This window comes from Ranitomeya imitator, chromosome 3 (assembly GCF_032444005.1).
Source record: "Ranitomeya imitator isolate aRanImi1 chromosome 3, aRanImi1.pri, whole genome shotgun sequence".
In the NCBI taxonomy this organism is placed as follows: Eukaryota; Metazoa; Chordata; class Amphibia; order Anura; family Dendrobatidae; genus Ranitomeya; species Ranitomeya imitator.
In genome coordinates, this window is record NC_091284.1 from 409,297,095 (window position 1) to 409,311,957 (window position 14,863).

The 14,863-nt window shown below is 44.7% G+C and overlaps 1 protein-coding gene and 1 long non-coding RNA gene across 3 annotated transcripts in view; one reads left to right on the plus strand and one right to left on the minus strand.

Annotated features, from left to right (window-relative positions):
- LOC138670090 (mannosyl-oligosaccharide 1,2-alpha-mannosidase IA-like) overlaps positions 1–14,863 on the minus strand; it is a 260,030-nt gene that overhangs the window by 212,258 nt on the left and 32,909 nt on the right. The window contains exon 2 of the mRNA XM_069757123.1: positions 2,149–2,839. Within this exon, the coding sequence (XP_069613224.1) occupies positions 2,149–2,712 (564 nt within the window). The 5' untranslated portion in view covers positions 2,713–2,839. The remainder of the gene's footprint in view (positions 1–2,148; positions 2,840–14,863) is intronic.
- Positions 1–14,863, plus strand: part of LOC138670091 (uncharacterized) — a 92,638-nt gene that overhangs the window by 4,116 nt on the left and 73,659 nt on the right. The window lies entirely within an intron of this gene.

Sequence of the window (14,863 nt, forward strand, 5' to 3'; positions counted from 1 at the left end):
TATGTATTTTTTTCTATTGTCCATGTGAATTTATATTACAGACTTATATTATCCTTTTCCACAGTCTGATATTGGAAACACTTGACCTTAATCATTTAATCTCAGATTATGTTGGTTATACATGTTGTGTTTTGGCTATAGATGCACTTTTCATAAAATCACAACAACACAGGATCATTTTGTTACTGATTTTGCAAAAACCTTGCCAAATAACCATGTATATGACCGGATGTGTTAATTAAACCTATTAGTAGAAAAAGGAGATTGCCATTTCAGAGTAGACCATGCTGCTGCAGAAAGGATGCAGTTCCAGAGTGGAATAGTGATTACATAGTCTTTATTTTTACGTGTTTTGTGCCCGGTCAGAGAGAGCCCTTATTCAAAAACAAACTACATAGCACAATGTTGGATGGATTCCACTGTGCAACTGCTCCCTTTCTGCAGCAGTGTGAAACGTCAACCTACTTTTTCTACTAATCGATATGCACCTTCATTTGCCGACAGGACTGCAGAAGCTGTAATGCTTATTACTGGAGTGGTAATAATCATAAGCGAATGATGAGCGAATGTGCTCGGATAAGGCATTATCCGAGTATGCTCGTGTGCTAACCGAGTGTCTTCAGAGTGCTCGAATAATATGTTGGACGCCGAAGATACTCAGTCAGCACACAAGCATACTCGGATAACGCCTTATCTGAGCACATTCGCTCATCACTAATCACAACCTTTTAAGGTGAGCAATCCCATAACTCCTGTCTCATCTGTACCTTTCAATATTACCCTATTTCTCCCCCCCCCCCCTTTTTTTAAATAAAGCCCATGACATTCTCCCATGGCATTATTTTTTAAGTTAAAGCCAGTAGTGGAAGCCACAGAGGAGAAAAGTGTAATAGATTTGCATCAGTTTACTGAAGCAAAGTACTGGCCAAAATATGCAAGTGTGAAAATCACCGTAGGCTGCATTCATGTACTATGTACAATTTTTTGGTAAGCATATAACCCAAGCCCATTCTCCTATGCTAGGAGGTAGCAACTCAGAAACTCTCTCTTCTAAGGAGATAAAAGTGCACTATACAGTTACTGTACCACCTCAGGAGCTTATTTCAAATAAGAGAGGTGCATTACACAGCTACTGTACTAATTCAAAAGCTCTCTCATCTCAGAAGATAGAGGTACACCATACAGTTATTGCACCACCTCAAGAGATGACTTGTCTCAGAGAGGTGCAGTGGACAATATAGTTACCACACCACCTCAAGCTCTCATTAGTACATGCACTATGTAGTTACGATACCACTGCAGGAGCTGATTTATCTCAGAAAGAAAATATGCACTACACGGTTACTGCACCAAATCAGAAGTTTCTCATCTCAGGAGATAAAGGTGCACTACACCGTTACTGAACCACCTCAGATGCTCAGTCGTTTCAGGAGGGGCAGTGTAGTAGACAGTTATCACACCACCTCAGGAACTTACTCACCTCAGGACTTAAAGATGAACTATAGAGTTACTGCACCACAGCAGAAGTTCACTCGTCTCAGGAAAGAGGGATGCACTATACCGTTACCACCCAAGGAGCTAACCTCAGTAGGGTGTATGCGGAGTGGAAAGTATCCACATGACCCCTCCTGAGATGAGTGGATGCACTATACGATTACCACCTAAGGAGCTAACCTCAGTAGGGTGTATGCGGAGTGGAAAGTATCCACATGACCCCTCCTGAGATGAGTGGATGCACTATACGGTTACCACCTAAAGAGCTCACCTCAGTAGGGTGTATGCGGAGTGGAAAGTATCCACATGACCCCTCCTGAGATGAGTGAGGAACCTGTCACGTTCTGTCCATATCCAAAACCCAGAAAAGTGGTGGAGTAGGTGAAGGAACACATTACATGCAGTCTGTAGGCTGTTACTTCAGTTTCTCAATCTGTAATGCTCTGTGTATGATACATGTGTAAAAAGTGGTCTAACTTGACATGAAATCAATTCAGTTCAGCTTAAATTAGAGCGTATAAAATAAATGTGCAAGTATAGGAGACCAAATTATAGTGGACAGTAAGACGGGGCACATCATGCTGTCAGATCAAAGTTCTTTGCTATCAGTCAATAACATTTGGGTGAAATAATTTATTTATGCTCAATAGTTACCTCTTTTATCTTGTTTCTTTTTTCCCGTATTTCTGAATCATTTGGTTCAGGTTGATTTCCCAGTGGTGGAAATTTAAGGGATTTTTTGAATGCTTTGTAATCAAAAACAAAGTCAGCGTGGTTCTTCTGAGCTGCAGATATCTCACTCTCTTTATTTTTGGCTTTAGCAGCTACTATGTGTTCTCTGTTCAATGAAACATCTTTTTTTGTTTCATAGTTGCTGGCTAGAAATCCCAGTGGTTTTACATCCACATCTAACTTGTCTTTGGATCTCCACTTTTCCTGATTTGTATTCCGTAGCAGTGACTTTTGATCTTCAACAGTTTTTTTGTTCATTTTTTTGCTAGCATAGTTGTGTAGTCTTTCACCATTCTGGCTTTGTGTACTAGACAAAAAAAATCTTCTAAATTTTGATGTATCTGGTAAGAGAAACAGTGTTCCAAAGCATAGTGTAATAAATCCAGACAAAAATAATAAAAATACAAATTTCTGTGACAGTCGAAGTCCAAATCCAACTGGAAATATCCCAGAAATTTTTCTAAAAAACATTATTTTAATTTGCATCTAATCGTTAATGATATTTATATCCAAATCATTACATTGCATAGACATCGTGTTTTAAATTTAGTAACTCTTCAAAATGATAGTTGACTGCGACAGCTGACCCATGAAGATGCTGAAATGTTGACACCTGTAATGATAACAGAGATAAAACATAAATAAAGTGTAATGATCAATTGATGTACTGCTGCCATTCATTTGCACAGCAGGATCACTGCAGCGGTCATGTGATCCGTTGCTCTAAAATCAGTGAGCAGTGCCGCTACTGTCAAACTCTGGCCCACACACCAGGGTGAGTATATTTGGCCCATGACCCAGGGCGAGTCAAACAGATACTGTATATCTGACCTGCGACACCAGGTGGCTCCCCCCAACTGGCATCGCACTTTCAACTATATCGGACATGCTGATATAGTTGAAAGTAATGATTGAGTAGCTGATGCCTCCTCTGCCATTATTTCCCCTCTGCGTCTGATGTCTCAGTGCATTGGGCATGATGATGTAATCACAACTTGCCCACTGTACCGAGATGAGCTGAGGATCTGAACACACCATGAAGAGCAGCAAGGGAACAGGCAGAGGTGAGTATTTATTGTTTTAAATGTGGTGCCCATTATACAGTATGAAGTGCTATGTGGGACCCATTAAACTTCATCAAGCACTAAGTGAGGCCATTTTACTATATGGAGCACAATGTGGGGTGCATTATACTGTATGGAGTACTATATGGGGCCCATTATACTATATGGAGCACTATGTGGGGCCATTATTCAGTATGGAACACTACGTGGGGCCTATTATACTGTATGGAGCACTTTGTAAAGTCCATTATACTGTATGGAGCATGATGTGAGGCCTATTATACTGTAGGGAGCACTGTGTGAGGCCTGTTATACTGTCTGGAGCACTATGTGGGGCCATTATACTGTATGGATCACTATGTGGGGTGCATTATATTGTATGGAGCACTATATGGGGCCCTTTATACTGTATGGAGCACTATGTGGGGCCATTATTCTGTATGGAATGCTATGTAGGGCCTATTATACTGTATGGAGCACTTTGTGAGGCCTATTATACTGTATGGAGCACTATGTGGGGCCTATTATACTATATGGAGCATTATGTGGGGCCATTATACTGTATGGAGCACTATGTGGGGAAATTATACTGTATGGAGCACTATATGGAGCGTTTATACTGTATGAAGCACTATGTAGGCCTATTATACTATATGGAGCACTATATGTGGCCTACTATACTGTATAAAGCACTGTGTGGGGCCTATTATACTGGTTGTAGCACTGTGTGGGGCCTATTATACTGTTTGTAGCACTTTGTGTGGGCCTATTATACTGTATGGAGCACTATATGGGGAAATTATACTGAATGGAGCACTATATGAGGCCATTATACTGTATGGAGCACTATGTGGGGTCATTATACTGTATGAAGGGGGCTAGAGTAGGGTCATCATACCATGTGAAGGGCACTCTGGAGGAATTCACAGTGGGGGTATCATACTGTGTTTGGAGGGCACTTTTGTTTCATCATACTTTCATCTATATTATTCAAGGTTTTTTCCTTTGTTATTATATATTTAAATTAGGCACAGGGCCATGTGCTTTTTACTGCTCTTACATAACATATTATATTATTCCAATATTTTATTCTAAGATCTATTAATTAATATGTACTTCATTCATTGTTTCAATAGAAAAACGATAAAGTTCATCGTTATATTTTATGAAAAGGAAAAACTTCCTGAATTGTAGACATTCTTTTAAATAAATATGCAAGTTGGCCGGCGACTTTGTCTATGCTTATAATTTTGGCACTATTAACCCCCTTCATGACCTATATGACGTAAACTTACATCATATGTCCCATCCCTGCCTTTGAGTCATGCTCGCATACCAAGCCTGCATCTTTCCCCGTACATAATGGTTGATTTAATCACAGCTTAAAGTATTCTAAGGGGACTAGCAAATAGAGCAAAAAGCTAAAAAGTTTTTAAAAATATGAAAACCCCCCCAAAACACAAAAGTTCAAATCACCTCCCATTTCTCCATTAAAAATATAACAATTAAAAAATATACATATTTGGTATTGCAGCATTTGTAAAAGTCAGATCTATGAAAATATAAAATAAATTAATCCAATCAGTAAATGGTGTAAAGAGAAAAAAATTAAAACTCCAAAATTACGTTTTTTTTGGCCACTGCAACATGGCAATAAAATACAAAAGAGTCAATCAAAACATCATCTGTACCGCAAAATGGTATCAGTAAAACCGTCAGCCCAGGGTGCAAAAAATACAGCCCCATATGCCAAAAAATGGAAATGCTACAGGCCTCGAAAAATGCCGACAAAAGCAAATATATTTTTCTTTTACAAATTTCCGAATTGTTTTTCACCACTTACCGTATATACTCTAGTATAAGCCAAGATTTTCAGCCCATTTTTTGGGGCTGAAAGTCCCCCTCTTGGCTTATACTCGAGTCATACCCAGGGGTCGGCAGGGGAGGGGGAGCGGGGGCTGTCTAATTATACTCACCTACTGCTGGCTCGGTCCCTGGAGGTCCCTGCTTCTTCCAGCGCAGCAGCTTCTTCCTGTACTGAGCAGTCACATGGTACCGCTCATTACAGTAATGAATATGCGGCTCCACCCCTATGGGAGGTGGAGACGCATATTCATTACTGTAATGAGCGGTAACGGTGACCGCTCAGTACAGGAAGAATATGCAGTGTCGGGAGAAGCAGGGACTGCACCGCGCCAGGAGCAGGTAAGTATATGGGGAGGGGGAGCGCAGCGCTGCGCGATATTTACCTCTCCTTGTTTCGGTGCGGCTGTGTCATCAGCGTCCTCTGGCTGTGACGCTCAGGTCAGAGGGCGCGATGACGTTGTCAGTGCGCGCCCTCTGCTGAACATCAGTGCTGAGGACGGAGCCGCACCCGAAGGAGGAGCAGGTAAAAGTGCCGGGGTCCTGAGCGACGGAGAGGTGAGTATATGATTTTTTTTTTATCGCAGCCACAGCAAATGGGGCAAGTGACTGTATGGAGCATCTGTATGGGGCCATAACGATTGTGCAGCACTATAAGGGGCAGTGACTGTATGGAGCATCTGTATGGGGCCATAACAATTGTGCAGCACTATAAGGGGCAGTGACTGTATGGAGCATCTTATCGGGCCATAACGATTGTGCAGCACTATAAGGGGCAGTGACTGTATGGAGCATCTTATGGGGCCATAACGATTGTGCAGCACTATAAGGGGCAGTGACTGTATGGAGCATCTGTATGGGGCCATAACAATTGTGCAGTACTATAAGGGGCAGTGACTGTACGGAGCATCTTATGGGGCCATAACGATTGTGCAGCACTATAAGGGGGCAAGTGACTGTATGGCGCATCTTATGGGGCCATAACGATTGTGCAGCACTATAAGGGGCGGTGACTGTATGGAGCATCTTATGGGGCCATAACGATTGTGCAGCACTATAAGGGGCAGTGACTGTATGGAGCATCTGTATGGGGCCATAACGATTGTGCAGCACTATAAGGGGCAGTGACTGTATGGAGCATCTTATCGGGCCATAATGATTGTGCAGCACTATAAGGGGCAGTGACTGTATGGAGCATCTTATCGGGCCATAACGATTGTGCAGCACTATAAGGGGCAGTGACTGTATGGAGCATCTGTATGGGGCCATAACAATTGTGCAGCACTATAAGGGGCAGTGACTGTACGGAGCATCTTATGGGGCCATAACGATTGTGCAGCACTATAAGGGGCAGTGACTGTATGGAGCATCTGTATGGGGCCATAACAATTGTGCAGCACTATAAGGGGCAGTGACTGTACGGAGCATCTTATGGGGCCATAACGATTGTGCAGCACTATAAGGGGCAGTGACTTTTATTGGTATCTATTTTTACTTTTGACGTTTACCGGTAGCTGCTGCATTTTCCACCCTAGGCTTATACTCGAGTCATTAAGTTTTCCCAGTTTTTTGTGGCAAAATTAGGGGGGTCGGCTTATACTCGGGTCGGCTTATACTCGAGTATATACGGTAAATTAAAACAAACTATACATGTTTAGTATCTGTGTACTCATACTGACCTGGATAATCATATTACCAGATCAGTTTTACCATATAGTGAATATGACAAATAAAACAAATTGCACTTTTTTGCAAATTCAACGCACTTGGATTTTATTTTTCAGTACACTATGTGGTAGAATGAATGCTGCCATTCAAAAGCACAACTCTTACTGCAAAAAACTAGCCTTTATATTGTTATATTGGCAGAAAAGTAAAAAAAAAAAAAAGTTATGTCTTTTGGAAGAAGGGGAGGAAAAAATAAGAAAAATGAAAAACTGGCAAGTCATGAAGGGGTTAAAAGAAAAATGATTGCAAATGTAAACATATCCGTAAAATGACTTTATATAGTATGTATATGTTCCCTGGGCAATGGTCAGCTTTCCCAGAGACAGGTCAGTCAATGGATTTTAATGTAAGCTGTATAGTACTCTTAGAAGCCAAGATATGGCATGATTGTAATATTCTCTATACATGTAGGCCTCTGCATGCTTTTCCCCCAGAGTCTCGGAGGGTTTCACTCCATCACTTCCCAAAGACTGCAATAATCTATGACATTTCTCTATTAATTAACCCCCATTCATTTAACCAAACAGACCTGGCTGTACTGTCTGAACAGCCAATAAAGAAAGGAAATTGGTGTCTACAGTATGGCCACCCGCAGTAAGCTCTCAAAAATAAAATAAAAAAAAATGTTAAAAAGTGATAATAAACATATTTTTTTATCTTTTGCCAACTAAATTTAATGCATGAATCTAAAATGAAATGCAAGACATTCCCTTTAAAGAAACAGGACGGCGACTATATTAGCCAAAACAAGGCCAGCTTGACAAGAAAATGAGAAATGAGGAAAGAGAAGGAGGAATTTTGTTTCACCCTAAAATACAGTCACCATTTGTTACTGCACTTAGAACAGTCAAACTCGAGATTTTTCGTTCTTCATCCTAAATATAATCTAATCCCCTTACTGCTTTAGACTTCACTGCCTCCGCCGAGATCCATTTCAAAGAACTCCAATCCATCCACAAAGAAATACTGGCATGAGTCAAAAATATTAAGGCCGTGTCTGAATGACTGAGTGTTATATTCCGGTACACCCTAAGGCAGAATTTCTATAGCATAGATGAAACTGAAAAAACAAGGGCAAGACTTAAATATATCTCACATAGCATTTGTGTGAAGGGTCCGTCAATTCAGAAGATTTAGGTTAGTGATTTAGAAAATTATGAAAATAGTCAAAGGCTAACATCCTGAACTGTAGTTATTGTATGACCCATTACTTTAATAAAATGGCACCTACTCCGTGATCCTTTTATAACATTTCCTTAGGCTGTCAATTGAATTACATTAGCTGGATCTGTCACTAATGCAACTCATGTCATCTGTCAGATACCGTCAAAGAAAACAAACATCAGCCTCTAATTTGGCCTGTAAAATTGCAATAGTTTGATTCATACGATAAATCGTATCGTGCATCATGACACTGAAGAATATGAATACTTTTGGAACAAAATTTTTATTGTTGTACTGAATGTTGCTGTACTGGGTCACCCATGGCATGTGACTAGGGAATCCAATATAAATGGAACAAGAGTCTAGTACATTGCAATAAGTCGAAACGCGTAGGTTTGCTAACATTGCATGTCTCTCTTCCTGCATCATGATTTTAAATGATACAATAAAGAAATATTCTTTTAATCCATGGCTTATCCCTCTGAATTTTGGGTGTACCTGGACTTCTATTGAATTATGTTGCTTTGACTCGTTCATGTTGAGAGTTACCTGTGGCTCTCCAATAATTAAGGGCAAGCTGATGCTCTCCTCTTGACTTCTGAATATATTAGACAGCAATGCTTTGGCAAATGGTGGCCTATCAATGATCACCTTTCTACAGTTATTAGGTAGCACCTAAAGGGGTTGTCCCTTTTCAGAAAACTTAATGAAAAAAGAGCATTTTTTACCCTCCCTGGGTCCAGCCCTGTGTTTTTGCTGCTGCCCCAGTCTCTGTTGTTTGGCTGCAGTGGTGACATCATGTTAACAGCATTGCAGCCAATCACTGAGCTGGCCTGCCTTTTTGCACAGCATGAGCCTTTAATTGGCTGAAACACTGTCGACGTGATATCACCTCTGCAGCCAAACAACAGAGACAGAGGAATCAGCGGAGATCCGGTGCTGGACCTGAAGAGGGTAAGTAATACTCAGTTTGTTGTTTGATAATTAACTCAGCATTTGACATACAGTTTTATGAAAGGTTTATGAATGAGGACAACCCTTTTAATAAGTTAACAATATAACTTTGACTAAAACCCCATGTACATAGTCTGATCCTTTATCAGGAATGACTCTACTTTCTTTACTATTCTTGCTAACCTACAGACAAAAGTAAAATAGAGTAAGCAGAAAATGCTAAAATGGATACATTTGACTCTTTGTTAACAGTTGTGTAGAACATGTAGAATGTAGAATGTAGAATGTAGGGCTGTAGAATGTAAGCCCACAAGGGCAGGGTCCTCGCCCCTCTGTATCAGTCTGTCATTGTTAGTTTGTTTACTGTAAGTGATATCTGTAACTTGTATGTAACCCCTTCTCATGTACAGCACCATGGAATTAATGGTGCTATATAAATAAATAATAATAATAATAATAACATGCAGGAAGAAATATTTGCAATTCCTGGCTCAAGATCTGCTGGTAATAAGACACTCAATAATGTTACTATTATGGCCGGCTCACTGCCTGCACTTGTATGACATCCCATGAATCATGTACAATCATCAGGCTCGGACTGACCCCCAGAGCAACAAATAAATCCACAGTGGGCCCCCTCTATGTACTGCAAAGACATAACCTCATCATTCATTAAACAAACTAACAAATTTATCATTATATACATTTCTTAATGAGGATAAAATAATATTTGCATGTAGCTGAAAAGTGGAACCCAGTGGGCACTTGAAACCCCAATCCAACACTGTAAGTACGTTTTTTTAATTTTCAGAGTAATCTGAAAAGCTGGCATATGTAGTGCTGTAAAAGTCTAACATGTTTTTTGAAGGTCGTTTATGTTTATTTCCACTTTATGGCCCCGGTGCATCAAGACCAGTGTTGTTCAAGTCAGTGTTGATGTGGAGATGTGCTGCTGTCAGACGCTCCAGGAGGGGGCAGGAATAGGCGAAGTAAATGGAGGCCCCCCATGACTGTGCTTGGTCATGGGCTCCAGTTTAAATAAAAATAGCCACATTTGATTGGCCAATAGTAGGGTGGGAGGGGTTATGAGAGGGAAGGTGGGGGCTATATAGAGAAAAGTGCGGGAAACTGGGCACACTTTTAGCCGGCAGTTCAGGATATTAGTCAGAGCAGCCACCCACACAGCCTTTCTACCTACCTGAAAAGGCCTGGGGAGCGATCAGCCATGGAGTCGGTGGATACCTTGGTGGGGCGCTTGAGAGATGCAGCCAGGTCCAGAAGAGGAGGATGGCTGGAAGAGCAGCTGGAGGCGCTGCTCGGAGCAGCGGGAGCACCGGAGCCCAGCAGCAGAAGAGGCCGGCGCACGAGGCCTCCACAGCGACTCTCACCTGAGGTGAGCACGCGTGGCCGGCGCAGGCCTAGGAGCCCCTCCCGGGACCCTGCGGAGGCCGGGTGCAGCGGTGCGGTGTCCCCCCGCTGTGCTCCCTCCGGCAGGAATCCTCCTTGCCGGCCGGTTGGTGTGGGGAGCAGGAGAGGCTCGCAGCGTGGAAGAGCGACGCCGGAAGTGAGGACGGCAGCAGCGCGGCCCACAGCGCCGAGGACCAGGAGTGCAGCAGCGGCAAGTCCGGAGCACAGCCGCATGACGCATGGGGCGGCTGGTACCGGCGGTACGAATGAAGGTGCGGCGAGCGGCGGAAGATGGACGGCAGGAGAAAGGCCAGGCCGGGGGCGTGCAGGAGGTCGGATGACGGCGGATGCTGCGGTGCAGGCGGCATCTGAGCTGAGGACAGCGGGAGATGAGGGCAGGTCCGGAGGAGTGGCGGGCAGTGGGACCCCACTGCCTGGCAGGAGGAGTGGTCGGGAGCCTGAGAGGGAACAGAGGTCTGCGGAGCAAGTACGGTCCAGGTCCGGGAGAAGGTCGGTCGAACGTGGAGCAGCTGACGCTCAGGTCCCCCCTGGTGACGTGGAGGCCAGGGGCGCGGGCCGGGAGCAGCACAATGGTGCCGAAGAATCGTGGTCGGACGGAGAACCTGATGCTGGGGATGATCGGCGGGATGCGGGACGCATGGCTGGCAGGGACACAGCACCTGCGCAGCTCGGTGAGTACCATGCTAATTCTGATTTGTCGCCCAGAGGGGCTTTTGGTGAGGGGGTTAGAGGTGATCAGGCGTCGGGTGGGCGGGCGCCGGACATTGGGGTGAGCAGCGGGGCGTCGGAGCCTGCACTGCGGGATGCATTGTTGAGCGTGTCGCAATTGCTGAGTAGTTTACAGAGTGGGGCAGTGATGGAAGCGGGGGTATCACCGGCCAGGGCTTGGCTACCTGGGGCCCGGGCTTCGGGTTCGTCTACAATGGATTCTGGGAGTCTGTTAGTTGGCGAACATTCGCCATCAGTGTCTGGAGTGTCTGTATCCGTGCAAACGGAGAAGAATAAAAGGGATACGGTAAAGTTGGATGATAGAGCTAAAGGCGAGGTGTATGTGTGTTTTGAGGGGCCGTTGGGGGCTCATTTGAAGAAGGAGGTAAAAGAAAACATTTGGCGCGATGATTACGTGGAGATTTTTTCTTTGCTGCCATTAGAAAAGTTTAATCTCGATAAGGGAAAAAAGGACGATAGTAAGAAAGAGGAAGAAGAGAAGAGGAGGTGGCGACTTATACCGCAGACGTTCATTAATTGGTTGCAAGCGTTTGCTATACTAGCGAGCGTAATAGGAGAAAAGGCCCCGGAGAATTGTTCCGGTTTATTTTGTTATCTTGATGCGATTGGTGAAGCGCATCGTACTTATGGCGGACAGGCTTGGTTACGCTATGATGAACAGTTCAGGCAGAGGAAAGCGGTAAGGCCTGAAATACGTTGGGATCAAAAGGACATCGGGCTCTGGTTAAAAGTGATGGCTCCTAGCAGATACGGGCAGTCCTTTCATGGGGGCGGAAGTAGCTCCGGACAACAGGCGGGACATAGCGGTAGTGGTCAGGGGGGACAGGGATCTAAAGAAAAATCAGGAACGTGCTGGCAATTCAATGAGGGCCAGTGTAAGTTTGGGAACACCTGCAGATTTAAACATGTGTGTTCCCATTGTAGCGGAGTTTCACATGGGGCTTCCAAATGTTTCAAAAAAGCAAGAGGCAAGCCGTCAGTGGGTGCCGGTCAAGGGGGAGACGCCAGTGAGGCTGGAAAGGATGGCCCCCTTTCTAAGTAGGTATCCGGATCGGGAGAAGGCCGGTGTTATTGCACGGGGTTTTGCGGAGGGTTTTCGTATCCCTCCTCCAGAACACGTTGTTCCGTTTTCAAAAAAGAATTTGAGGTCAGCAGTGGCTCAGGCAGGTGTGGTGAATGATAAGTTGAGGAAGGAGGTGGAGTTGGGGAGAATGGCTGGCCCGTTTACTTGTTTGCCGATAGAGGGGCTGATCATCTCACCGTTGGGGGTGGTCCCCAAAAAAGAGCCGAATAAATTCCGTTTAATTCATCATTTGTCGTACCCAAAGGGGTTGTCTGTGAATGACGGCATTTCGCAGGAGTTGTGTTCAGTTGTTTATACGTCGTTTGACATGGCAGTGCACTGGGTCCGCTGTTATGGGCCAGGAGCCTTGTTGGCAAAGACGGATGTGGAGTCGGCTTTTCGTTTGCTTCCAATTCATCCGGATAGCATCCCGTTGTTGGGGATGTGGTGGAATGATGGTTACTATGTAGACAGATGTCTACCGATGGGTTGTTCCATTTCGTGTTCCTTGTTTGAATCTTTTAGTACGTTTCTGGAATGGGTGGTTAGAGAAGTGGCTGGTGTTCCATCCGTCATTCATTATTTGGATGATTTTTTGTTCATAGGTCCTCCTGACTCGAGTGTGTGCAGGAATATTTTGGCGGCTATGGAGTGGGTAGCAGATCATTTCTGCATTCCCCTTGCTAGGGAAAAAACTGAGGGCCCTTGTATGGTGTTGAGCTTTCTTGGAATTTTGATAGACTCTGAAAACATGGAATGCAGGCTTCCGGACGATAAATTGGTGGCGCTGAAACAGGAAGTGAGTCGCATGGCTAAGCTGAGGAAAGTGACATTGAAGGAATTGCAGTCTCTGCTCGGTCGGTTGAATTTTGCATGTAGGATTATGCCCATGGGGCGCATATTTTGCCGAAGGTTGTCCAGGGCGACGGCGGGGGTGCGGTCCCCGCATCATTTCATTCGACTTGGTCAAGAGCACAAAAACGACTTGTTGGTATGGCATAATTTCTTGGAATGATATAACGGTCGCTCGTTGATGCAGCAGCAGTTGGTGAGTAATTTTGAGTGCGAGATCTACACGGACGCAGCAGGAAGTGTGGGTTATGGGGCCTATTGCGCAGGCCAATGGAGTGTTGGAGCCTGGCCGGACTGCTGGCACACGAGTGGTTTCACAAAGAATCTGGCCTTGTTGGAGTTGTTTCCCATTGTGGTAGCAGTATTCATTTGGGGGGACGCGTTTGAAAATCGCAGGATTAGATTCCATTGTGACAACATGAGTGTCGTGTCCGTGATCAACTCGTTATCGGCATCGTCACCGCCCGTAATAAAATTAGTGAGAGAACTTGTCTTAAGATGTTTGAAGATCAATACATGGATTTCTGCGGTTCATGTGCCTGGCGTTCAAAATTCGTTAGCAGATGCATTATCTCGTTTACAGTGGGAGCGTTTCCGGGAGTTGGCACCAGAAGCGGACGCAGCAGGAGCAGTATGCCCTTCGCACTTGTGGCAGATACCTATGGAGGAGCGGGACGGTTGATTCGGGCCTCGGTTACGAGTCAGACCTGGGCGTCTTATGAAGCTTCCTGGAATGTTTGGCAGAGTTCTTTGGCGCAGTGGGGGGAATTGGTGTCTGACGAAGACAAGTCGTTAGCTGTTTTGTCATTGGTGGGTAGGGCGGCGGATGCAGGTTGGTCGGTTTCGAAAGTAAATAAGTTGGTGACCGGGTTAGCTTTTGGTTTTAAGCTTGAGGGCTCAGTAGATGTGACGAAGAATTTTTTGGTGCGGCAGGCACTGAAGGGTTATAGGAGAAATGTTAGATGGGTGGATGGGCGCAGGCCTATTTCGTTTCAGGTGCTTGAACGTTTGGGTGGTGTTCTGGGTGATATATGCTGCTCCCATATTGAAGCGGTGTTGTTTCGTTTGGCTTTTTCCTTGGCATTTTTTTGGGTGTTACGTATAGGTGAATTGGTGTCTCGTAGCAGGGTTCAAGCGGGTGGTTTATGGGCGCAAGATGTGGATTTCTGGTCTGGGGGCATCGTTTTTTGGATACGTCGTTCAAAGACGGATCAGACAGGGGTTGGAAAAAGAGTTGTGTTGGGTAAAGTTGCGGGGACATTGATGTGCCCTGAACAATGTTTACGTGAGTATTGGTCTTTATGGTCGGGTCGTTCGGGACCATTGTTGTGCCATCAGGACGGGGTCTTCTTGTCCCGTTTCCAATTTATAGCAATTCTGCATAAAAGTTTGAGGGTTTTGGGTCTTTCGCGGTCCGATTTCGGTTCGCATTCCTTCAGGATAGGGGCAGCGTCAGAGGCTGACAGCCTTGGCTTGGGGTCGGATGTTATCAAGCGTATTGGGCGTTGGAGCTCAAGCCGTTATCAGTCCTATATCCGACACTAAAATGGTTGGTTTGTTTAAGTTAAGTGGCATTATGTTAACGGTTACTGTTATTGTATATTGCAGGTCGGGAGCCGTATCTCGTCTGGATTTTTGGACATTCTTTTGTTTATTGGGGGGCGCATCGGGCGGATGCCAGGCCGGACGGTAGGCAATTGGGTCTCAGCCGAAAAGATGCGGTAGTTCGGTGGCTGGGTTTTCGAGGTATGGTGTGGAGCAGGGCGATTCCTTGTTTTTCCCGTGCGGTCCG